Source organism: Rhincodon typus, chromosome 20 (genome assembly GCF_021869965.1).
Source record: "Rhincodon typus isolate 14 chromosome 20, sRhiTyp1.1, whole genome shotgun sequence".
In the NCBI taxonomy this organism is placed as follows: domain Eukaryota; kingdom Metazoa; phylum Chordata; class Chondrichthyes; order Orectolobiformes; family Rhincodontidae; genus Rhincodon; species Rhincodon typus.
The window spans coordinates 25,901,696-25,927,972 of NC_063351.1; the positions used below are offsets into that span (position 1 = coordinate 25,901,696).

Here is a 26,277-nt window from a genome sequence, read left to right on the forward strand (position 1 = left end):
TTTCTACAGAAGAGTTGGAAATATGATAATTTATCGTTATGCCATACCTGAAATGTAGTTGAGCCAAAATCTAATGTCACAGAAGCAGATTGTGCATTTCTGCAACACAGTTGTGTGAAGATATTAAAATGGTTGGCTGAAAGGAAGACATATTTTCTCTCCTCAACATGAGAGTTCTCACTTCAGGTTTGTTCATCCACTTGTCACTTCGTTTACAACAAATCTGGCCATTGACAAGGCAATCAATTTCTGTACATGTGAGCCAACTAAAATCTAAATAGTGTGACAACCAGTTTCTTTCAAGTGAGTCATTTACTAACATACCCAACCAATAATAACAGTGAACCAGAGTGATGGGCTCAAGAAAATGCAGAGACTTGCTTTTCTAGGTACCTGAGGTAAATGTTATACAGAAAATATGCAATGAAATGACAACCTGCCAATTTATTTGCTTTAACTCGGTGTCATAGATAGAGGACTACACTTCTTTCAGTTTTTGCACAAATTTGCCAGTGATCTGGAACAATGGTCCTGCACTGAACAAATACTACTAGTGTTAGAAAGAAATTGATGGCTTTTTCTTAACTCATTCAACAGACTGTATGGTTTTCTTATTAATTTGAATAGTATTGACTGATAAAAAGGTTTAAACTTTGTAGATTTATAGTACATATCATCGTGCAATTAAACTGATTTGACTCCTTGTTAGTATATCGGTACCAGCCAAATCTTTACTAGTGTGACAATCTTTGCACAGAGAGAGGCCAAAACCATGTTGGTATTTTTCATACGTTGAGTAGGCCAGCTGGCTATAAACACACAACAAATATCCTTCCAAGCACCACCTACTGAGGCTGCACATGTGGACTCCACCTGCAGAGTGCAGTTTAGTCTTTACATTATCTAACAACTGTTAGTATGGTAATAATTGGTACGTTTAATTCCTTATAAGAACATACTTTATCACCCTCATGGGCCAACATAAGGTGACAGGCAGCTTTTTGTGCTTTTCTAATGTGCTATGCACTGCTGATAACTCCACGCCAGGTTCGGAAATATTGTCATTTCATATCATTTCTTCAACATTGACGCTAGATGTGTTTTTAAAATCTGTCATGATTAAGAAGTATAGTCTAACTAATGGAAAACATATGGTTGTACAGTCAATTCTGTTATTAGTGAAAGGATGGAATGTGGTAATAACCTGGCCTGTTCTGTCACAATTATTTAAATGGCCTGATAATTTATAATTAGGAGAATTTTCTCTTTCCTTTTCTAAAAAGTGTTTCCAACATGTAGATTCTTGAGAGACATAAAAATTGAAATACAAATTGGCTTTATGAAGTGAGAGCTGGTCTGTTAGTTGTGATTTATAAAGTTCACATGATTCAAGCAATTTCTTTAAATCTTGCGCAATACCTGAGTGGAGAATGTTGAATAACGTTGGATAATCTCAGAATCTGCTGGTACAATTTAGATAATAAACTGAAAGGTCCTTTGGAACCAGGAATAATAGTGGACATGGGAGAACAAAATGTATGCATACCTAGGAATATCATTGTGTAGCATTTACAGATAGCGTGATAATTCAACAAAATAGCATAACATTTCTTAAACTAATGATATCATTGGTTGCCATTAATCCATGTGTTCAAAATTAAAAATGTGTTACCCAATCTTTAAAGGCATGATTTACCCATGTGCCTTGACATTGGGAAACACTTCTGCGTTACAGGTTTTTAAATTTCAATCCCAAATCCCAGACCCCTCTGGGGATATCCTAGAGGTTGTGTGAAGTAATTGGATTATTGTCTATCTAATATAAGAGTTCCCTACACTTCTCTATTTGTTCAGCATCACTTTGGACAGGTAAGGGAAATCTGACTGCAGCAACAAAGTAGCTAACAGTTAAAGTACAAATAAATCCATATTCTTCTGTTTGCAGTGATACAAAATCAGGAACAGCTACAGCTAAATTACTGCCAAACAAATACTGCATCGCGCATTCAGTTTAATTGCATGTGAAAGGGTAGGGGTATTTGAGCTGTCAACTTTCTAAGGAAGGGAATCTTGGAAACGATTCGTTTCTCACTGTGTGGTATTAATTTAATTATTTAAGTGGGGTAGATGAGTGTCTCTGTTTCCAATGCTGCGTGTTACCTGAGCTCAGTAACCACATGCTGTCGCACGCTTGAGGATTTGGGTTTTCACACGTGGAACAGCAGGCTACCTCAGAGTATACGCGCAGTTGTTCTTTGCTGAAGTTTAATCTCATTGCCCCAGGGTTTGTATGTGCTACATTTCATTGTAAGTCAAGTTCAAAAATATGCAGCTCATCACTGCCTAGTGAGGAACTGTTAGCTATCACAAGGTTGTATTAACCCTCTAACATCTGTAGGAAAATGATACATCATGAAGTCTGATGCTCAGATATTTCCTCCCTGATCTGAAGTACTGGTATCAACATTTATGGTCTCAAACGTTCAGGCGTTACTTGTGGACGGTTCTTGACTTTGAATGCCTTTAATGATGGTGAGCAGCTGTGCTCAAGCATACAATGAAACATCTGCAGTAAAAGAATCATAGAATCCTCTACAGTGTGGAAGCAGGCCATTTGGCCCATCAAGTCCAGATCAAGAGCAACCCACCCAGACACGTACCTCTACCCAATGCCTGCGACCACGTTTTTCCCATGATTAATCCTGCACATCCCTGAACACTATGGGCAATTTAGCCATCGCCAATCCACCTAACTTGCACATCTTTGGACTGTGGGAGGAAGCCATAGCACCCGGAGGAAACCCACGCAGACACAGGGAGAATGTGTAAACTTCACACAGATAACGCCCAAGAGCGGAATCGGACACAGTTCCCTGATGCTGTGCTAACCACTGAGCCACCATGCCACCCTTATTTAGTCAGCTGAATTAGTCAGCTCATCTTGCCTCTGAGTAGCTATTAGGGAGTGGCTGAGGTAAGAAAAGTCCATGCTGTTGCACAATGTGGGAGGACATGAGGATGGAGAGAAGATCTAACTGGGTGTCCAGGGCGTATGAGGAAAATGAATTTATTACATGGTATTAAGTCTGTGAAATTTGATTCTGTAGCATAGTTGATGTCAGGAATCGCAAGTCTTGAAATGGTGGTAATACTGTTTCCAGCCAATTCTGTCATAGTCCACCCTGTGTGCCATGCTTTTAAAAGCACAAGAGTGCCATGTCTATATGCTGGAAGTGTTTAGGTTGGTCATATCTTGACATTATGCAATGCAAAATGCTGAGTTGGCATTGAGCTGCCATCTTGCCACCCTATTTTTAAACACACCTGTGTGTCCAGCTGTACAAGGGATTATTACCCCCACTCTTCTATCCCCTTTTAAAAGGATCAAGAGGATGGGATGTGGAGAATTTCTTTTTGCACAATGAGTGGTCACAATCTGGAATGTGCAATCTGATAGAAAGATGTGAGAAGATTCACCAGAATCCTGAAAAAGGAGAATTGGATAAATACTCAAAAGGGAACAAGGCAAAAAGGGACAGACCAGAAAAGTACAGGCCAGTTAGTCTAACCTCAGTAGGGGGAAGTCATTAGAGAGAATTCTGAGAGATAGAATATATCTTTTCTTGGAGCAACACTCACTAGTCAGGGATGGTCAGCATGGATTTGTTGAGGGAAAGTCATAATTGTCAAATTTGATCAATTTTTTTTTTGAGGAGATAACCAGGAACGTTGATGAGGGTAATGTATTTGATGTGGTCTACATGGACTTTAGCAAGGCTTTTACTATGATCCCTTGTGGCAGACTAGTCAAGAAGGTAAGAGCACATGGGATCCAAAGCAAAGTAGCATATTGGATCTAAAGTTGGCTGAAAGGCAGGAAGCAAAGTTTTTGGGAGAAGGATGTTCGATGACTTGAAATGTGTTTCCAGTGGGGTTCCGCAGGGTTTGGTGCTGGGTCCCTTGCTGTTTGTCGTGTACATTAATGATTTGGACTTAAATGTAGAGAATATGATCAGGGAGTTCATGGATGGCACAAAAATTGAGTAGTAAGGAGTGAGGAAGGATAGCTATAGACTGCAGGAGGATATCAATGAACTAGTAAGGTGGGCAGGGATGTGGTAAATGGAATTCAGTCCAGCATATTGTGAGGCAACAAGGCAAGGGATCACACACCTAATAGTAGGATTCCAGAAAATATTGAAGATCAGAGGGACCTTAGTTTGCACAGCAACAGATCACTGAAGGTAACAGGTTGGGTAGGTGAGGTGGTTAAGAATGCATATGGGATACTTCCCTTACTTAACCGAGACATTGAATACAAGAAATGTTTATACTGGAATGGTATGAAATGCTGGTTAGGCCACAACTGGAGTGCTGCATGCAGTTCTGGTCAACACATTATATATAGGACGTGATTGCACTAGAGAAGATGCAGAGATGATGTTCCAGGATTCTATCTGAGCAAAGCATGGCTAAGCTGAGGTTATTTACCTCGGAGCAGTGAAGGTTGAAAGCGGACCTGATAGAAATGTATAAAATTTATGAGGGGCATAGACAGGGTGGATAGGAAGGCACTTTATCCTTTAGTAGAGGGGTCAATAACTAGGAGTCAAATATTTAACGTAAGAGGTAGAAGGCAAAAAGGAGAGTCGAGGAATCTTTTTCACACAAGGTTGTGGGAGTCTGAAACATAATAGCTGAATAGGTGGTTCAGTCAGAAATTCTTGCAATATTTAAGCACTGTTCAGATATTCATTTGTATTATCATTCCATTCAGAGCTATGGGCCAAAAAAATGAAAAGTGGAACTTGAGTGAGTTCTATGCAGCAGAACCTGTCTGCATACACACATGCTCAGACACAGTTCTCCTCTTGTCCTGGCTGCAGTCCATTCACACCTATGACATTGTGGATGCTGATCCCAAATCTATACTATCCTCAAGTGAATGCACACACAATATCAATGTTTGAGTTGGTGATTGTGAATTTCATATTAATTTATGATGCTTCAGATGTGTAGCCTTCCATTGACCGTTATGTACTGCTGTGTTTGCCAAAGGGAGTGTAAAAAGAGTAACGTGTGTGTTGTGCAGTATTTTGTCAGCAGAAAGATGAGACTGTTCAAAGGCATGAATGCGAGGGTGAGGTGATGTATCTGAATGCGAGATGTGAATTTTGATTGTTAGATATTGCTGATGAGTGAGTGATGGGGGTGTCCGCATTGAGTTTTATGAGAAATTGATGTTACACAGGATAGATTTCATGTGAGGATGCATTCACTGACCTTCACCATTTGAGGTCATTGAACCTTTTGTGATAGTGCGGCCAAGTCATGGGGACTAGGGTCCTGGAATTGACCTCCCTGGCCACCTGCTCCCATTACATATGGGTATGTGTATGCCTTAAGGTCTTCCTGGCTCCTTGCAGAAACATGATCTCTCTTTTTCCCTTTCCTCCTGGGATCCGAGAGCCTGGAAACACTTGCCCTGGTCTGTTTCTCCATTTATAGCGGTCTTCCTTCCATCATAGCCTTTTATGTATCACCTACTGCATATTAAGAATGGCAGGATATTTGTGTATCAAGTGAGATGCACTCACACCAGAACACCCTGCAAAGTGTCCAGCCACTCAGTGACACATTCCGTGCTGGGCTGGGTTGAGATGAACAAACAGAACAAAGTTTGCATACAGCCTGCAATACCTCATCTGAGCAGTGAGTATTTACATATCCCGATCCCCATGCCTGCTAACAATCCATTCTAATTTTTAGCCCAAAGTTACTCGAGTGAGGAATGATGTGAGAAATTTTGAACCATATATTGCATTCTTTGAACAGTGGTTGGCAAATATTAATAATACAGTAATTTAGTTTATTAGATTTCTCTTGGTTTAAGTATTGTAAATATCTTTCAGCTGGTTCTTCTGGCTCCAGTCCAGTGCTCATGTACTTGAGTTAACTTAGTTACAGTGATAGTACTTTTTTTCCCCAGCTGAAAATTCTCAGTAAGCAATGTGAACGTGCTTTCACTGTTTCTGTGTGAAGCCTGTCCTTTATAACAATAGGTAACGTATTGAAAGAAATGACTTTGCCACTGGGGTTTAGTTCCCTTTTGAAAAGGCAGTGTCCTGTTTGGTCTAGTACAACGTCTTGTACAAGAATAAATCGCCAGCGAATGACTTTTCTCTGTGTGCACAGATACACATAAAGGCAAGGAGAAAGCACTCGTTACAACCACTTCAAACATAACCAAGAAAATCCCATCAGCAAGGAACATGGCTAGAGGGAATTACAGAAGTCAACAGCGTTCCTGTCACCTAATTATTATAGCAACCCCAGTGTTACCCTCAGTCTGGAGAAAGAAATGCAAACCCTTTAAAACTAAAAGGTATAGGAGATTCAAAACTCTTTGGATTAATGCTGGCTGAGTAGGTCTGATTTGTATTGCCACTCACCTTCTTTCTCTCTCAGAACCTCTACCCCTCTCCAATCATTGATCACACTATATTTCTGCGCTGTTGATGTATTCTGCTAGTCCAGAATATTAACTTGGGAGCAGCTGGCAACTAAATTCACACCAAGAGTTACAAATAATTATGTATAGATAATGTAAAACCATAAGAATTAGAGTAGATCATTCAGCCTTTTGAATCCATTCTGCCAATCCAGTTGATCATCACTGATTTGTACTCAGATTTAATTTTGGTACATATATGTTGGTACTCTGACCAAAATGAAATCTATTGATCTCAGTCTTGGGAATTCGAAATGACCCAGCTCCCATTGCCATTTGAGGTAATGAGTTCCAGATTTCCATTTGTGAAGATAAAGTATGTCACAACTTCTTTGCTAATTGGTCAAATTCATTTTAAGTTTGTGATGTCCTGTTCTGGATTTCCACATCGGAGGAAATAAATTATCTAAACTATCCTATCAGTTTGTCTTTATCAATTTAAAATTAGAATTAGATTTATTGTCACATGTACAGTGCAAAGTTTACAAGTCACCACTAATGCCAAAGGAACCTAGGTACAGATTCTTAGAGAAAGAAAAGTTAGAAAAATAAACAAAGTAGTCCAGCATTACAGATCATAGGAATAAATTAGAAAAATAAAGAAATAAAAAGTTCAGAATAACAGTCCTTCCAACCCAGTCTATGCCGGTACCTAGCCTCTAGTTCGCACCAGGCTTTGATTTCAGACCGTGCTGGGCTTCACCTTGGGGCCGAGAAACCACCCTGGAATCATCTCAAGGCCATAAGTTAAGACACCTTGATCTGATTACCCATCAAGCTACTAAACACAAGGGAATGTAATTCTGAGTTCAGCAATCTGTTCTCAGAATTGAACCCTGTAAGTAAGCTTTGATGTTTTTGCTGTTCCACCACTGCTGCAGCAAGAATACTGCTTTACCCTTTAAGGTAAATGTGATTCAAATGGCTAAGAAATGCCAATGTTAATTTTGTATTCCTGACACTGAGACAAATTTCTAACCATTCTTCATTTGACACTGTTACAAACCTGGTAACAACAGATGGAGAGCTTGAATCCTAACTAATGACCTTATGGTGGAGTTGGGCCTGAGTGGGCTATCTCGGATTTTGTCTTATTCTCAGCTTTCCAAATTTGTGTTCGGATTCCTTTGTTTCTTTCGAACTTTCTGGGACAGTTTTGCATTCGTAGCAGTGCTGTAGTGATTAAAGTGCATCTACCGCCCAAGGTGAGTGAATGTTTTGAGTAAGGATTTTAAAATTACTCCGCTGCTGATCTCTGTCTGATTGTCAAATTTAACGTGCCACCATCTGGTTAGATTTGTTGCTGTTTTGCTGCTATCTGTGGAGCATCTCAGTTTGGAGGGGGTTTGTGGGAGTCGAAAACAGCTGACTATGTCCTGCCATCTGCCCATGGGGCAGCACTGCCCATGATTTCAAAGATATACGGAAGGGCTCGTTTCTCCCCTCCCACCCTGCTGATAGGCCGTGTAAAGTCTAGATGTCAGAAATAAAAGGGTGACGGGGGAGGTGGTGGAGGAGACAGGGGATTGAGATAAATGGAAATAAAAAGCTCAGAAGTATCAAAGCTCTCAGATTCTCAATTGAAATCAACTGGAGTGTAAAACGAAAACAAGAAAAATAAACAAATGCAGGAAGACCAGAAGGCGTTGTAAAAGGAAAATCAAACTGCAAACCAAAATAATAATTTTTAAAATAACATTCAGTATGTCAGGTTTCTAAGTGTGTGTTTTTTTTTTAAAAAAAGGGCTGGCTCACATGATTTTTCGAGGGGTTGGAATAAATTGTGATTAGTTAAAAGCTAGCCCAGAGCGAGTGCTGCGAGGAGTTTACAGTGGTGTGAAGGTGACTCTGTCCGTGTTAGAGGAGCTTGGACCTTTCCTCGGAGCTCAGGACAAAAGCCTTTTCTTTCCATTTGTGTTCAAAGAGACATTTGTCTCGAGATGTTGCAGCTGTGGGCAGGGGGACTGCTTGATCGAAGACATCTCTTGTAGTTGTACTGGCGGAGGCTGCGAACTAGACCCTGAACACTGAGTGTCTGCTTGTGTTTTTTTTAATTAGTCCTTTTTTTTTCTATGCTACCATGTACCATGTGTGATTTTTACTAAAATACTAATGTGAAGAATGTGGAAGCAACATTTTCCAGGCAAGGAAAACTTCTTGTTTCTTTTCTCTTTGTTTAATAATTGTGCACCATCTTTTCAAACTGTAAACGTTTAGTTTATACCAGTGGATTAATCCTTCCGTTTGAGTGTGTATGAGTGCGTGTGTTTGATGGGAGTCACTAGTCTGCTTATGCGCACTTCATATGCTACAGTTTAACACATTTAAACCATCTAAGCTCTGTTGTGGTGCATGCAATGGAGATTAATGAGAATTAGAGAAATGGCTTCCCTTTTGTTTTTCTGCTAGATCGTACCGGCAACATTGCAGTCACACAAAGGCCGCTATTTAGCGAGGAGTAATCTCTAATTTACTTGGCAGGGGTGGCATTGGAATAGGATATGACTGGGTGGCAAAGAGCAAGAGACGTGAACAAGGACAAGCAGTCTTTGTGCATCAGCAGTAAAACAAAGACACTTTATACAGTGTGCTCCATGCAACAAGCTGTTCAGCTTTTCAATTGAGGGGGAGGTGGGGTCCCATGTACTGTAGACACTGGGAACTCAGCTTTCCACTGAATCAAATACAGCCTCGTGCCCCAAATATTGTAAAACAGCTGAAATTAAGAACTACATTTGTGGCTAAAGATGTACAGTTGGAGGGAATGGGGTCCTATGGTCACATTACTGACTTATTTATTGTATCCCTGAAATCCAAACATAATCTTCTCAACAAACTTCTCAACATTTTCAGAGCAGCTTGGCTGTAGCTGATGGTTGTGTTTTTTTAAAAAACACAATCTGAAAGGGGCCTGAAATGTTACAGACTTTCATTGTAGAATGAGTATTGTCCTTTTTGACTCAAGCTTCTCAAAGCACGCACATCAGAATATGTAATAAGGACAGGCTGATTTACAAGCAGCCGCTGAGGCTTGCTTTTGTGGAGACTTGAGCCCATCTCTAAGCACATACTTGATATGTTTATTAGTGACACTGAAGCTTTTTCCTTCCTGCCTCTCTCTTCCCAGCCTCTCGTTCCTCAGCTCAGTGTAGATGCATGGCCTGTACCAGGTTTTTGTGCTAAGAAATGTAAATTTTTAGCAAAAATGCATCAGGCCACATAACCGTAAAGTGCCTGGCACCCTATTCTATTTACAACAGTGCAAATAAACATGGGGCATTTTGCACAGTCTGTCAACTGCTTCTGCAAAGAATGGGAAAGAATTATGTTTGTTTAACAGAAAACTAAGTGCCTTATTGCCATGTGTATTATTGATTGGCAATCCACCAGCTGGACTTTCTGATCTGGAGGGGTCAGCAGCCTTTGCCAAAAGTAAAACAGTAATGTCTTAAATTGAAAAGAATCTGAGGAAAATAGTTTAGTTTTTTTCATCAAAGCTGCAACAAAGTTTTCCTTTCTCATTTGCAAGACAAATTCCAGAATATCAACACAGGAGTCATATTGGATTATTATTGATTTTTGCAATCCTGTTAAATGATATTGTAACCCTAACAGTAGGACTTTTCTGTAAGGACTGGTTCTTGAAATTATTTTATGCCTTTTTTAATGCCAGTGGAGTTCAGATCCAGATAAACTTTCATGTTGAGAGGTTTGTGAAGATTCAAGAATTTCAACACTGAGTTTATTTTTTGGCCCAATAAAGCATACATCCTGCGTTGGCAACACCTTCCTGCCCTTGCTCGCATTCCTGATCCAGCTGAATAGTGTTAACCTCCACCTCTCTTAATACTATTAAAATCTTACACTGCCTGGGACACTGAAAGAACTGTACAAGCAATGAGGAATTAAACAGAATTAAAAAGTGGTTTTCAAGAGTTAACTTCAGCTATAATTGCAGTTATGAGCTTGTCAGTACAATATCCTTGGTGCTGTGCTGTTAAAGAATGTTTCCAGAGATTGCTGAGGTAAGGAAATAAATAACATCAAGTACATAGGGCTGCAAGTATGTATGGTGGCTCAGTGGTTAGCACTGCTGCCTCACAGTGCCAGGGATCGGGTTCAATTCCATCCTCAGGCGACTGTCTGTGTGAAGTTTGCACATTCTCCCTGTACCTGCATGGGTTTCCACCTATGGTCCAAAGATGTGCAGGTTAGGTGGATTAGTCATGCTAAATTGCTCACAGTGCCTAGGGATGTGCAGGCTAAGTGGATTACCCAAGAGAAATGCAGGGTTACAGGGATAGGGTCGGGGGCTGGGCCTGGGCCTAGGGGGATGCTCTTCAGAGGGCTGATGTGGATTTGATGGGCTGAATGGCCTGCTTCCACACACTAGGGATTCTGTGATTCTAAGTTACGTCTTACAGTGGCTTCGTCTTGCCATGAGGCTGCAAGAGACATCATGTGATATTGCATCACTTGCTGTCATAACGTATAGTGTGTCTAATATCATACAGACAGTTTAAACTGCCATACTAGATTTTGTCATCCCCACTGCTGATTAGAAAATCTGTCTAACTCAGTCTTGAATACATTCAATGACCCAGCTTCCACTGCTGTCTTAGGAAGAGAATTCCAAAGATTAATGATCCTCTGAGAGAAGAAATTCCTCTTTATTTCTGTGTTGAAATGGAGGCCCCTTATTTTAAACTGCACCCCCAGGGCAATGCCTTGTAAATCTTTGGTACCAATTCATCCCCATGCTCTGCTTGATCAGGACCTGTGACCTACCAAAAGCTTCCTGGTAATAGCAGTGACTTTCCCAAATTAACCTTTCATTTGCTGCCCCCAATTAATATTCTTGGTCTCATGCTTCTAAATAATATTTGCAGAATCTGCTTGGGTCAGAAAAACATCAACATTATTTCAGAAACATCTTTCTGTGGCTTCAAACTTGCCATGGAGCAGAGAGAACAAGATCCTGTGATATTACATCACTTCCTGTGATAATGTATACTGTCTCATCAGTATATCTCACAGCCAGATTTAATCCTTTACACTGCAGTCAATGGACTCAGAAAAAAAGGTCAAGGATTTTGCTAAATTGCCTTTGACAAAATGGCAGAATAGCAGCAAATTCGGAGGTAATGTCAATATAGTGATTAAGAAAGATAGTCAAGTATGCAGTGTCTCTAGAAATAACTCCTTGGTAAGATAGCCTTTCACCTTCAATTTAAGATATTATTTGAAATATTAACTTTGGGAATATCTTAGGCAGAAATAACATTTGAGATTGCTATATTTGAATTTTGCTGATCTACATAATCTGCAATATTGACATGGCACAAATGCTTTATTTACTAAATTAATAATTCTTTCATGCAATGTATTTTCATTGCCAAACTTGATTGCAGCTGCCACAGTCATTCATAAGTTAAAATGGTGTTTAGCATGATGAAGAAAATAACATGTGCAGTGGCAGGTTTTTAAATAATTAGCATAGATGTAGTGTGACTGAATGTTTGGATAGAGACGATAGCAGTAGCAGATGTTCTGCAAACCTGCCGTTTCTGCATTCCTCTTGCCAGCTCTTCATCTTCTGGGAGCTCAAGTTGTTTGAAAGGATCACTGTAGTGTGTTGGGAGTGCAACTAAATTGCATTTTGTTGACTTGGGCCAGTGTGATTTTTAGTGGATTTCATTCTTCCTGTGGCGAGTAATTTATTATTAATTCTTTAATTTACAGTGCTGTTGACAAGCAGGTCTTAATGGAAATGTGCAATAGCTGCAGGACTTGCATGGCGCTCAAGCTTGCCTTCCCTTGCTGGATGTGTTTTGCCAGGTTACCAGATGGAGCATTGTATTTCAGGGGAGAGCTGTATTGGTTAAGAGTTCTGTATATCTCTGTTCAGCAATCAATGTAGGCTTGTAGCTGCTTTGCTCTTCTTGCTAGGTCAAAGAAACTGACCACAAGGGAAATGAAGTATTCATTAAGCTTGTGCTTTATCACTATACTCTGATGCTGTCACTATATGATTTTGTTTTAATGTACCCTACATTGTGATCAAATTTATAATTTACACAATAGGTTATTTGAACTAATCGGCCAAGGGACACCTACACAAATCATGCTCTAAACATTCCTGTTTTCTATCTTTTCACTTGAATGATTTTAAAATCATACCAGAACCTAGCCTTTGCATCTCAGTCTTAGCCCCGGCATCTCACCAGTCAGCACATTTGGGGAGATAGCAAGAACTGCAAATGCTGGAGTCAGAGTCAATACATTTTGGAGCTGGAGGAATACAGCAGGTCAGGAAGCATCAGAGGAATGGGAGAGTCAACGTTTCGGATCGGGACCCTTCATCAGGTGTCCTGTCATGCTGCCTGACCTGTTGTGTTCCTCCAGCTTCACACTGTACTGAGTGCATTCGTGGAGCTTAAAACAGCACCTTGCAGTGCACACTCTGTTGTGGTAAATTTCAAGCCTTTTTCTGCTGACTTAAAAAGTTGCCTGTCGTACAGTATGCCTGACCAGCCTCACGTTTAATATCTTCTGGCTAGAAATTTTACTGACTGCATAGATTCTAGCTTCAGTATGTTTAGGAACTGCACTAAAAGAAAAGTGAATTTCAGCCTTTCTTTGAGTTTACTCATCTATTAGTTATAGGAAATAGATTACATAATTGTACAGTTGTTAAGACATTGCTTTGCTGTATAAAGGCAAGTGCTGGGCTTCTTTGTAAGTCATCCTGGTACAGGCAGAATTGAGATGGTGTCAACAAGCAGTGTGAAAACCTCCTGACAGGAGAAATCGCACTGCGTCAAACTCTATTGGATTTGGTTCACTGGTGTCTGATTTGTCCTGTGTTTGCAATGTAGTTTTTGGGATCTAATAATATCCTTTCTGGATTGAGGGTTCATTTTATTTGCTTTGGGCTCCTGATGTGTCTCTCCATATTTCATAACACAGATACACTTAATTCACATGTTGCAGTGATGCTTTTTTCCCCCAATAACCCCATCCCGATCTGTCTCTACCTCATTAGAGAATGAGCAGTGCTCACCCATCATGAAGTAAGTCTTCCACCAGAGTGTATGTCGTGCACTGCCATGGTGAATTATTTAGAATTATTTCCCCCCTTGAATTTCACAGAGTTTCCAAACGCTTGCCGTCTCTGAACAAGAAATGATTTCCTCTCTGGCCCTAGATTATGAGAGGCTGCACAACGCCGCCACCACCCACCTCCCCCCCGCCCCCAGACTCTGACGTCTTTTCTGATTTGAAACCTAGCTGGAAATTCATTGACAAAAACAGAAATTGCTTGCAAAGCTCAGCAGATCTGGCAGCATCTGTGGAGAGAAAGCAGAGTTAACGTTTTGGGTTCAGTCATTTCAGGTCCAGATATCCTTCTTCAGAACTGATCAAACTGGACCCAAAACGTTAACTCTGCTTTCTTCCAAAAATGCTGCCAGACTTGCTGAGTTTTTCCAGGAATTTCTGATTTTGTTTCTGATTTCCAGCATCCACAGTTCGTTTGGTTTTTTGGGAAATTCACTGAGATTTCTACTTCAACACTTGATGGTGTGAAACAGTGACCAGTGTTGGCTTTGGGTTTATTTGCAGTTTTTTTTTATGAATAGCATGTAGTAAAAGATCAAACTTAAAAAATTTACATTAATATGCTGTGTACGGTTTTTAAAGTGTTCATATCAGGATCAGTGTCGACAGCTGCTAATATGTCAAATATCCAAGTAAACTTGATCAATGGCCCCAGTTTTTACTGGGCTTTGCACTGAACCCATCTCAAAATTTCTTCTGCTTTCTTCACCTTAATTATAAAACATTCCGACCAAGTACAATTCAGTCTCAAAATGGAAATACGTTTTCAGGTGTTTATAATAGCATTCACCAAGCCATTATTTACTCAAACAGTTTGTGCTCCTTAGTTAAATCTTCAACACAGTGAAACATACAGTGCGTACATGTAGCTGCCAACAAATTGGAAATAAGGCCATAAGATGTTGGAGCTAAAGTAGGCCATTCATTCCATCAAGTCTACTCCACCATTCAATGAGATCAAGGCTGACCTGATAACCATCAGCTCCACTTTCCTACCTTTTTCTCATAAATTCTAATTCCCTTCCTGAGTAAAAAATCTGTCCTTCTCAGTGTTGAATATTCTTAACCTAGTCTCGACTCCTTCTGTGGTAAAGAATTCCACAAATTCAATACCTATAGGAGAAGAAATTCTTTCTTATCTCTGTATTAAGTGGGTAACTCCATACTCTAAGATTACGCTGCACCTACAGTCTCCCAAAGGGGAACTAAGCTTTCTGCATCTTTCAGGACCCCAAAGAATCTTATTTGTTTGAATAAGGTTTCCTCTCATTCTCCTAAACTCCAATGAGTTCTGAAGTAACTCCACAGAGGCTGGTATCCCATCATCAAGTCACTCTATATTTACATGTAGAAAGTCCTTGATACTGGTCCAGCTCTCTGAGTGTCAGAATGTCTGACACTCCTATTTTTAATCTGTCAGCCAGGTCTCCCTGATTGATGCAGTTAATCCGGGCCAATCAGCGAACTCATTCTATGAGGACCATCTGGCTGTGACATCATTATAATCATTATAATCATTATAATCACTACATCCCTCCCCTTCTGAGTCCGAGGATATAGGCTGGTTATTTTTTCTGTAGTGCCTGCTGGGGCGTTTTAGCATTGGGTCAGGTTCCTCCAACTGTGCATCAGTTACAGGCTATGTGTAACAAACAGGAGCTCACCTTTTGCACCCGAAGCGTCTCAGGAGAAATTCTCTCCTCTTCCAGCAGCAAAGGCGTCAAAGCAGTTAGATCTGCTGTGTCCATCTCCGATTCAGAGGTCTCTTTAATGTTTGATGGAGAGGGAGAACCCATGGGTTCTGAGGAGCAGGGCATATTTTGCTTCCGTGCCGTTTGCAAGTTTGTGGCTTTCATATGGTGCACTTGCTTGTTCAGGACTGTCGGTCCTACCCAAATTTTATACGTCACTGGTCCTGACCTTTTGTCGACAAAGCGTGTTACCCATGCAGGGCCATTCCTGTGGTTCTAACACCAAACGTTGTACCCTGTAGTAAACTGCCTGTCTCACTTAGCAGAGTCTTCTGTCGGCATTAGTGTTTCTGAAGCTGCCCCTGTCCCCATCCCCAACCTGGGAAGATGAGATTTAGCCTGGTGCAGAGTCTGCACCCCATTTAGAACTCTGCTGGAGTTATCTGGGTAGTTGCATGGGGGGTGGTCCTATAATCAAATAGGAATTGGGGCAGTTTGGTATCTAGTGAAGCTATAGGTTATTTCTTTAAGCCTGCCTTCAAAGTTTGGATCGCCCTTTCTGCCAGACTGCTGGATGATGGACAGTCTAAGGCTGTCCTTATATGCAGAAAACCATTTGACCTTAGGAAATACTCGAATTCCCTGCTGGTAAAAATGAGCTGCTGTCTGTGACCAACACTGCCAGGAGCCCATGTACTGCAAAAGATGCTCACAGCTTTTCTATTGTCGTCCCTGTGTTTGACAAATGAACTTTATGCACGTCCAACCATTTTGAGTGGGCGTCCACAATGACTAAGAGCATTGAGCCCATGAAAGGGCCCGCATAGTCAACGTGTAACCGAGTCCAGGATTTACATGGCCATTCCCACACATGTGGGGGAGCTGCTCGCAGTAATTTCTGTCCTTGTTGGCGCTCTGGGCACTGCCCCATCAATGCGGCTAAGTCTGCATCCAAGCCTGGCCACCAGATATAACTTCTTGCCAACATATTCATTTTTGAAAACGCTGCATGACCCTGGTGGACCTCAGCCAGTACCTGGTGGCAACCTTTTGCTCGAGGCAATCAGTCTTGTTCCCCATAATAATATGTCGTCCTGTAATGTGCTTTAATCTCTCTGGGTCCAAACGGGTTTCAGTGCTGGTTGTGACAGCCCTTTGGTTTACCCCATCACTACAGGCTGTTTCAGTTTGGCCAGGACTGGATCTTTTTGTATCCAAAATCTGATCTTGTCAGCTGTGACTGGACATAGAAATTTTTAAAATCATTTTGGACTCTTCCAGTGGCAATACCACCAGTGGTGTATCTGCCAGCAGGAGGGGGCTCAATGCATCCACATTCACTACTTTGCCTCCCGCACAGTGTTCCAACTTGTAATTATATACACTTAGTATTAGAGCATGCCCTCTGAATTTAGCCTGAAGCAATGGGCAACACGGCCTTGTCCTCTTTAAGTAGACCTAGCAGGGATTTGTGGTCCATTATTATTACAAATTTACATCCATAAAGGTATTGGTGGAACAGCCTGACTCGAAATATGACTACCAAACCTTCCTTCACTATCTGTGTGTACTTATACTCTGCATTGGCCAAAGTCCTGGATGTATATGTTATTGGGTGTTCCTCACCATTGGACCACCTATGGGGCATTGCATGTCAATACCAAATCTCACTTGGGATCGTAGTGTGCCTACACCTTAGAGGGCATTAGCTATATCTTCACTTCACCAAAAGCTATGGCTTGGCTACATGCCCATTTCCAAGGCTGACCCTGTTTTCGGGGTTGATGCAAAGGTGCCAGGATGGAGGCCAGGTTATGTATGAACTTTCTGTAATAATGCACCAGCCCAAGGAAAGACCTAAGCTCAGATACAAACATGGGAGACAGGCACCTTTGATCACCCTCACCCTATCTTCCAATGGATGTAACCCAGTCTTGTCAACTCTGTAGCCTAACTATCTCACTTGGGGTGCTTGGAACGCACGTTTTCCCTTTTCAGATGTACGCCCCCCTGGGAGAAATGCCTAAGGACTATGTCAAAATTCTATAAGTGCTCCTTTTTGGTCATCCCTGCTATTAGCACATCGGCTAGATAAATGGCAACCTACGGTAGACCTTGCAAAATGTTCTTCTTCATCCACTGAAAATGGCACAGGCTGATGATACCCCAAATGGTAATCTAGTTATTGGTACAAGCCCTTATGGGTATTAACTGTAGCATTACTCTAGGAATCCTCATCCAACTACAGTTGCAAGTACACATGGCTTAAGTCCAGCTTCATGAAAGTCAGCCCCCAGCTAGCTTTGTGTATACATCCTCAATGCAAAGGATTGGGTATTTACACAGCTGCAAGAAGTGGTTTACTGTTTTTTTTGTTAAATCCCCACAAGGTGCGACTTGGCAGGCTTCAAAATCAGTACAGCCGATGCTGCCGATCCCGCAAACTGTATTGGTTTGATGATTCCTTCTCTGTCCAGCCTCCTCATTTCTGCCTCTACTTTTGACCGTAAGGCAAATGGCACAGGGCTGGCCTTGCAGAATCATTGGATTGCTTCCTGCAGGGTGGCGTTGGCTCCTTTGATAGTCCCTAGACCTTCCTGAAGAACTTCCGGGTATTTAAGTAGGACTTCATTTACCCGGCTGTTTTCTATCAAAAAATGTTGAGCCAATCTAGGCGAATCTTTCTCAACCAATTTCTCCCCATCAAGCTTGGGCCTGAGCCAATTGCTGCTTCTCATAAGAAACTGGAACAGAAGTTGTACCCTTAATCTGTAAATGTTCCCCAGTATACGTTCTCAGTCTAGCTGAGGTGTTGCACAAACTTAAGGCTTGGAGTCCAGAGCAAATTTTATTAAAGACTGCTACTGCAATCACTGCGCCGATATCAACCTCTATTGGAGCTATGTGACTATTTAACCAGACATTTATTTTGATTGGTTCGGATTTGGATGTTGCAAAGCAATTTGACTGTTCTAACTAGATGTAGGTGGACTTTCTTTAGTGTGCAGTGTTCTGTATACTGGCCTATGCATTCTCTTACTCAGTTTAGATCCCGTGGGACTCTCTTCCTGTCTCAAGTCCGCATACTGGCAGCAACTATACTGGCTTGCCAGCCCGAATCCTGAGGAAAATTTTAGCTATTTGGCTGAGGCTTTGATTTGTTTTGGGGTTTTGCTGTGGGCTGACCCGGAATCCTGAGTGTGGCTATGCGATTATGTTCATCTAACTGGTGTTCCCAAGATCAGACTGGCGAGGGTGTCCACTTCCATTGGCATATGCTGTCACTCATGTGCTCCACTTGCTGCATTTTCCAATGATGCAGTCATTTGTAGTGCCTGTTTGAAGTCCAGTTGGGCTTCAGTTAGTAGGCTGTCTTGGATTACATCATTAATCCCAGTCTAGTCACCACTGAAATAAGTCCACAGAGGTCTGTATCCCGTCACCAAGTCACTCCTTATTTACACATAGAAAGTCCTTGATACTAGTCCAGCTCTCTCACAGCCAGATCTCAGGGTGTCAGAATACCTGACACTCCTCTTTTTGTCTGTCAGCCAGGGCTCCCTGACTGCACCAGATTAATAACCTGAATTGGGGAATTCGTATTCTACAAGGTCCACCTGCCTGACCTCTACAATCGCAACAAATACAACCTACTTGACATTGCCACGGTGGCTCAGTGGTTAGCACTGCTGCCTCACAGCGCCAGGGACCCGGGTTCGATTCCACCCTCGGATGACTGTCTGTATGGAGTTTGCACGTTCCCCCCATGTCTGCGTGGGTTTCCTCTGGATGCTCCAGTTTCCTCCCACAGTCCAAAGATGTGCAGGCTAGGTGGATAGGCTTGCTAAATTACCCGTAGTGTTCAGGGATGTGTAGGATAAGTGTGTTAGCCGTGAGGAATGCAGGGCTACAGGGATAGGGTAGGGGGATGGGTCTGTATGGGATGATCTTCGGAGGGTTGGTGTGGACTCAATGGGTCAAATGGCCTGTCCCCACACTGTGGGGATTCTATAAGAAAAAAGAATCCTTCCATACCAGGAATCAACCTAGTAAATCTTCTCTGGACTGCCTCCAATGCCAGTATTTCTTTCCTTATAGCTGTCTCCATCATCCGTGTCCAAACAGGATGTGAATTTGGGTTTATTTTTCTCTTCCAAAGTCAAACAGGAAAGGTTACATTTTCATCTTGCATGGGCCTGGATTAGAGGCTGTATGTTCAACCCAGAGCATGTTCCGATGCAGATGTTGTGCTACATCAGTTCACAGTCAACATAAGTTTTGCTGACTTTGCTGTCTGATAGACTTAAGATTCAAAAATATTCTTTCAGAAAGTATATTTTAAAATATCTTTTGGAAAGTCCCTGGGTTGACTCTTCTGTGCTAAGTCAGCTGATCCCAGCCAACTGTCCAAGTGGCCTCAACTAGGGAGAACAAAGAATCATAGGGTTCCTGTTTCTGTGCCTACGCGATTCTTGAACTTGGAAATATTGTTGCCTATGATTAAATATATGTGCCACGTACTCTAAAGGAGTCAGGGAGGTCCAGCAATCATACATTCCATGAGATTCACAGAATGAGGAGGAAATATGGAGGGGAAATCTTTATCTTATTCATTCAAATCCTTTGTTATTTCCTCATATCCAGCAATACTTTCCTCCCTCATTGCTGACAGATAAAACTTTGATCGGAAAATCTGAATGGTATGTGATCCCTTGCCAGAATCACAATGTGAAGGGTGTCATACCAGTGCTACATCTACTTTTATTTTTATGATATGTTCTGAATTATGCACCAAGAATTGTTGTACAAAGGTCCTCTCCTCAGACTTTTCATGCTGAGAATACAGAGTATGTAGAACTGGAAAAGCTACTAACATCTCTATGAGGAAATGTTTGCCTGTCAAGGCCACAAGTTTAAAATAGCAAATTCCATTTTTCTTGCATGAAATTCCAAAATTTCTGTAGATCATATTTTGCAACACTGTTTGGGGAAAATAAAACGTACAAACCAGTACTATAAGTCATAATAGCAGAAATATGCCATTTGGCCCATCAAATCTGCTCTGCCATTAAGTGAGATCTGATGATCCTCAACTCCACTTCCCTGCCATTTTACCATAACCTTTGATTCCCTTACTGAATAAAAACCTGAGTAAAATCCTTCAACCTTGAACGTTGTACTTTGGTTGTAATTCTCATCAATATTTTGCTGAACAGTTATCTTTAATTTAGATCTCCAGCATTTTTTTCTTGGTGATACCTTTTATTGTTGGTTTATTTGGATGCTTTTCCGTTTGCTGAAGAGATAATCTTATCTCATCCCAGTCTGAATTGGCCTTTAATAATGGTTGGCATTAATTTCTTCTCTGCAGGTATCCGTCCACAAATTATGAATGGACCAATGCACCCACGCCCCCTGGTGGCACTGCTAGATGGCAGAGATTGTACCGTGGAGATGCCAATCCTGAAGGACATGGCAACTGTTGCTTTCTGTGATGCGCAATCTACTCAGGAGATTCATGAAAAGGTAGTACTGCATTCAGTTTTATCCTCAAGAAGGACAAGGTAAAACAGTCCTGATATGTCCCATTTTCTCCTTCTAGCGTTGTGTCCACTTCCCCTTCTTCACCAGTAGGGGTTTTTGTCAGATTAAGGAACGTTTGAGATGGGTTTAGCAATAGCCGTTGATTCCTGTAATGGCTGTTTATTCGAAGAACAAATTTCAAAATCCTCAGCCTGTCAACAATAAAACAAACAAATTATGGCTTAATTAATAAGGAGCACATCCCTATAAGCTAATACCATGAATTGCATGCAGTAACTCTGACCTGAAGCCTTAGACCATACTAGGAAGCTCAAGCAAGGATCAGGCTGATGCACCAGGTGACATAATTCTGCAGGGTGAGACCAACATGGTTCTTTTAGCATACAAAGCTTTTCAATTCAATTTCTGAAGTACATCTTTTAGCCTCAGCCCCGCCCCCAGAATCTCTCAAATTGGCACGTATGTGAATCGGTTATTATTGGTAACCTGTATTTTTTAATATTTTGTGACTTGATTTGCTTCGATTTAACCCTTTCACGCTTTTTCTACAGTTGTTTTGGCCATTTCTTTTTCCATTACACTTTCTGCTCTCCTTGCAGTGTAGAGTGTGTTTTAGAATGGAAGAAATCATGTATTCTCAAAAATGCAACAAATTATCCAAATACAAAAGCTACCACAGTTGGTCTCCTTCAGCCATTTTGCTGACTGTACTGCAGCACCTACATTACAGATTTTTCAAAATTGAAACGCTTAGACAAAGATTACAGTCAATTATAATATCTCTTTTACTTGATAGTCTCCTTGGCAAAACCTATTGTGAATGTGTCTGAATCTTTCTCCAATGTACAAACAGCTCTGTGATGGATTATACTATGGCTGTCCTTTCTCCTATGGATTTGGGAGAAATCTCCATCCTGGTTGTTTAGTCTTGGCTCCTGAAAAGGATGCTTTGTGACAAGTCTGGGTTATAAAAATGATTCATTGCGGGAGATTTGATTTAAATATGCGTACTAAACAGATTCACGAAGTGCTGCTGCTTTAGAATTGGTTTCTCAAATAAAGCAGGGAGTTTCCCAGGGTATATTTGTTGCAAGGAGACTTCAATTTGTAGAATATTTGACTCTGATAACTGTGGTAGCAACATTCTTTATGTTCTGCAATTTGTTTCATGGGACCTTGATAAATTGCAGTTAGTTTTCATAGCTGTAGGTCACTTTGACTTTTGACTACCAGAAAATAATACCAGATTTTTGTTCTCTAATATTTGCTGCACATCTGCTAAAGGAATGCAGACTACATTATAAAATAAAACAATTTAATGTGAAATAAAACAAGCCTCTTTTCAAAATTTAAATGTATTAGCCAAGTTTAGAGCAGATTGAGTTTGCATTGGTTACATAGGTTAGTTTTGTCTCCTTTGCAGGTATATCTGAGGCCAAATGATTGGCTAAGACAAGTGTCAAGTATTTAATTCTCTGTTGATTAATTGCCCAGGAAGTGATGACAATTTAATCATAATAAATGCAGCAGACCAAGAAGGCAGCTCCACATCATTGTCTCAAGAGCAACCAGGGATAGGCAGTATGTGCTAGCTCAGCCAGCGACCTCTACATCCTATGAATGAATAAAAACAAATGATGTAAACACTGTTGAGTAAGAACTACCTGAAATTCTGCAGTCCTTTTAAGGTGAAAATGGTGTGACTCCAGAGAGTGGTGAAGTTTGGAGTTAAGTCAGGTACTTCAGTGATACATTGGCCTAACAGACACAGACACACTGAATTCCCACAAGTGAGGTATGTGCGCAAATGACAGGATACTGAGGGTTTTAAAACGTCCATTTGCTCAAAGGATGTCAGTGTCATTGATGAGGCCATCATTTCTTCTCCGTTTCTAATTACCTTTCAACAGATGGTGGTGAACTGCCAACTTGAACTATTGCAGTTCATGCACAGAATTTCAAGATGGAGAACAACTTAAGTGTTCTACTGCTCTACTGTTCACATAAAGTTAGTATGCAGAAAAAGCAAGTAATTAAGAAAGCTAATGGAATTCCGTCCTTTATTGTGAAAGTAATTGAACATAAACGTAACAATTTTATGCATCAGTTATGCAGGACTTTGGTGAGACCACATTCCAAGTTTGATGTGCAGTTTTGGTTTCCTTATTCAAGAAAAGATGTAAATGCATTGGAGGCAGTTCAGAACAGATTTACTAGATTCATACCTGGAATGAGCAGGTTGGACAGATTGGGCTAATTTCGGCTGGAGTTTAGAAAAGTGAGGGATGACTTGCTTAAAGACCTGTTAGATCCTCAACGGTCTTGTGGACGTGGAAAAGATAGCTCTTCCTGTGGGTGAGTCCAGAACTAGGGGGCATTATTTAATAATTGGCTGTTGCCATTGTAGGACAGGAATGAGGAAACTTTTTTTTCCCTTAGAACAGTGCACCTTTAGAACAGTGCACCTTTAGAACACTCTCCCTTAGGGACAGGGCCATTTAATATTTTAAAGTGGAGGAGCCAAAAGGCCTATTTCTGCTCTTGATTTGTATGTTTGTGTGCATTAGAAATGCAAGAAATGTCGTGATGTTTCATATACATATGGAGCAAATGGAAAGAGGCGCACAAAGTGACAGATTCCTGTTTCATCTGTTATTTTAAAAAATGACTGGCTGTTTTCAGGTGGATATGTTTTGCCCCCAGCCCTCCCTATGACTGTCCCTTCCACCAGGCTTTTGGTGGAGGGTCCTGGTGGTTGTGAGAAGGTTTCCTAGCTGTCTAATATCTTTCTTTTTCTTTATTGCACCCCCTCAACCAACACCCATCTCCTACATGCGCGCGCACACACTCACACACACGTTGCACAGGGAAAACTGCAGAGGAAATTCTGCCTTTCTGGGATCAAGACAAATCCTTCTGTGAATTGAAAGCAAAATAATATGCTGTTAGATGTCTGAAATAAAAACAGAAAATGCAAGAGATGCTCTTGAGGTAAATGTGTTGGGAGGAATCAACATTTCAGATTCTGTAATCTTTCATCAAATGCATCTTATAGATTCTGTGCTTGGTTTGTTCTGAAATGAGTCAGTTGATACTTGGAGTCAGAGGAATGGATTTGGGTCTAACAACCAGATGGAGTTGAGGAGATTTCAGTTTCATTGGACACAGCAGGAGTCACTTACATGAACGATTTGGATGTGAACATAGGAGGTATGGTTAGTAGGTATGCAGATGGCAACAAAATTGGTGGTGTGGTGGATAGTGAAGATGGTTACCTCGTTGTACAGTGGGACCTTGATCAGATGGAGTTTAATTTAGATAAATGTAAGGTATTGCATTTTGGAAAGGCAAGTCAGGGCAGAACTTATACACTTAATGGTAAGGTCCTGGGGAGTGTTGCCAAACAAAGAGACCTTGGGGCACAGGGCCATAGTTCCATGAAAGTGGAGTCCAAGGTGGACGCGATAGTGAAGAAGGCATTTGGTATGCTTGTCTTTACTGGTCAGTGCATTGAATATAGGAGTTGGGAGGTCATGTTACAGCTGTACAGACATTCGTGAGGCCGCTTTTGGAATACTGTGTGCAATTCTGGTCTCCCTGCTATAGGAAAGACGTTGAGAAACTTGAAAGGGTTCAGAAAATATTTAAAAACATAAAGAACTGCGGATGCTGTAAATCAGGAACAAAAACAGAAGTTTCTGGAAAAGCTCAGCAGGTCTGGCAGCATCTGTGAAGAAAAAATCAGAGTTAACGTTTCAGGTCCAGTGACTCTTCCTCACAACTGATAGTAGCTGGGGAATATGTCGGTTTATATGCAGAAAATAGGGAGGGGTTGAGGTAGGAGGTAAACGATAGGATACAGCCCAAAGAAAGAGAAGAGCAGTTAGGTAGACGAAGGAGATGATAACAATCTGGCTAGGAGCATGAAGAGTTGTTAATGGGGACGGTGAGTCACTAACAATAGCTAGTGTGTAATGGCTATGTGATAACAAATATGAAAATATTTACAAGGATGTTGCCGGGGTTGGAGGGTTTGAGCTATACAGAAAGGCTGAATAGGCTGGGGCTGTTTTCCCTGGAGGCTGAGAGCTGACCGTATAGAAATTTATAAAATCATGAGGGGCATAAATAGGATGAAGAGCCAGGTGTTTTCCCCAGAGTAGGGGAGTCTAAAACTAGAGGGCATAGATTTAAGGTGAGAGGGGAAAAATTTAAAAGGGACCTAAGGAGCAACTTTTTCCATGCAGAGGGAGGTACATGTGTGGGATGAACTGCCAGAGCAGATGGTGGAGGCTGGTACAGTTGCAACGTTGAAAAGATATCTGGATGGCTACAGGAAGGTAAAGGTTTAGAGGGATATGGACGAAATTCTGACAAATGGAACTAAATTAGTTCAGGATATCTGGTCGGCATGGACGCATTGGACCGAAGGGTCTGTTTCCATGCTATACATCTCTCTGATGCTAAGAGGCCACTCGGTCCATCACACTTGTTCTGACGCTTTTGAAAGAGTTATTCATTGAGTCCCATTAACCTGCTTTCTCCACCTCTCTTCATTAATTTTTCCCTTTTAATTTATATCCAGGTTCCTCTGTGAAGATTTGTATTGAATCTGTCTGTAACATCCTTTCATGTGTCTAGATCAGAATGTCTTACTGCATTTAAAAGAGTGCTCCTTGCGTTCCCAATTACCTATGTCTGTCCTTCTGTTTTCAATCCTACTGCCAATGCAAACAGTTTCTCCTTATTTTCTTGATCAAAACACTACGTGATTTTTAGTGTTTCCGTTAAGTCTCTTGTTAATCTCCTTTGCTTAATTGAGAATAATCCAAGCTTGTCCAGTCTCTCCACACCACCAAAGGCCCTCATTCTAGTTTCTCTCCTATGCATGCTGTCTCAGACCATGACATCCTTTATAAAGTGAAGTGCCACATATGGGCACAGTACTCCAGCTGTGGTCTAATTAGTGATTTTAAAAAGCAAGACATAACTTCTTTGCTTTTGCTCTTTATCTACATTGCTTTAGATTTAAAGGCCTTTTGAACTTGTTCAGCCTGGTTGTGTATGTGAAACCCCCCTTCCCCAACTCCTGTAAAATTGTTCAACTTAATTTATATTGTCCTACCACATTTATCCTTCAAAATGCATCACTTCACACTTACCTGCTTTATTTTAATTTGCCACATGACTGCCCATTTCACCATTCTGTCCACATTGTCCTCAGGACTGTGAGCAAACTCCTCACAATGGTTGCTCGTTTCCTGTTTTGAACATTAAAGGGAGCCCATAGCTCTCTTTCCAACTACATTCGGTTTTCTGTGCCAGTAAAGATAGATTCTTTGCTGGTGAGCGAACCTCATTCATGCATTACATGTTCACATTCAGTTTAACTAATAGAGTTAGCAAAATGTC

At 41.1% G+C, this 26,277-nt stretch overlaps 1 protein-coding gene across 7 annotated transcripts in view; it reads left to right on the forward strand.

Moving 5' to 3' along the window:
- LOC109934160 (C-terminal-binding protein 2) overlaps nucleotides 1-26,277 on the forward strand; it is a 271,333-nt gene that overhangs the window by 193,335 nt on the left and 51,721 nt on the right. For 6 of the 7 annotated variants that reach the window (XM_048608970.1, XM_048608972.1, XM_048608971.1 and 3 more), the window contains one exon: nucleotides 20,693-20,847. In XM_048608970.1, coding sequence (XP_048464927.1) covers nucleotides 20,693-20,847 — 155 coding nt within the window. Of the gene's footprint in view, nucleotides 1-8,338; nucleotides 8,655-20,692; nucleotides 20,848-26,277 lie in introns of those variants that run through there. The other variant, XM_048608973.1, reaches the window with a different exon arrangement.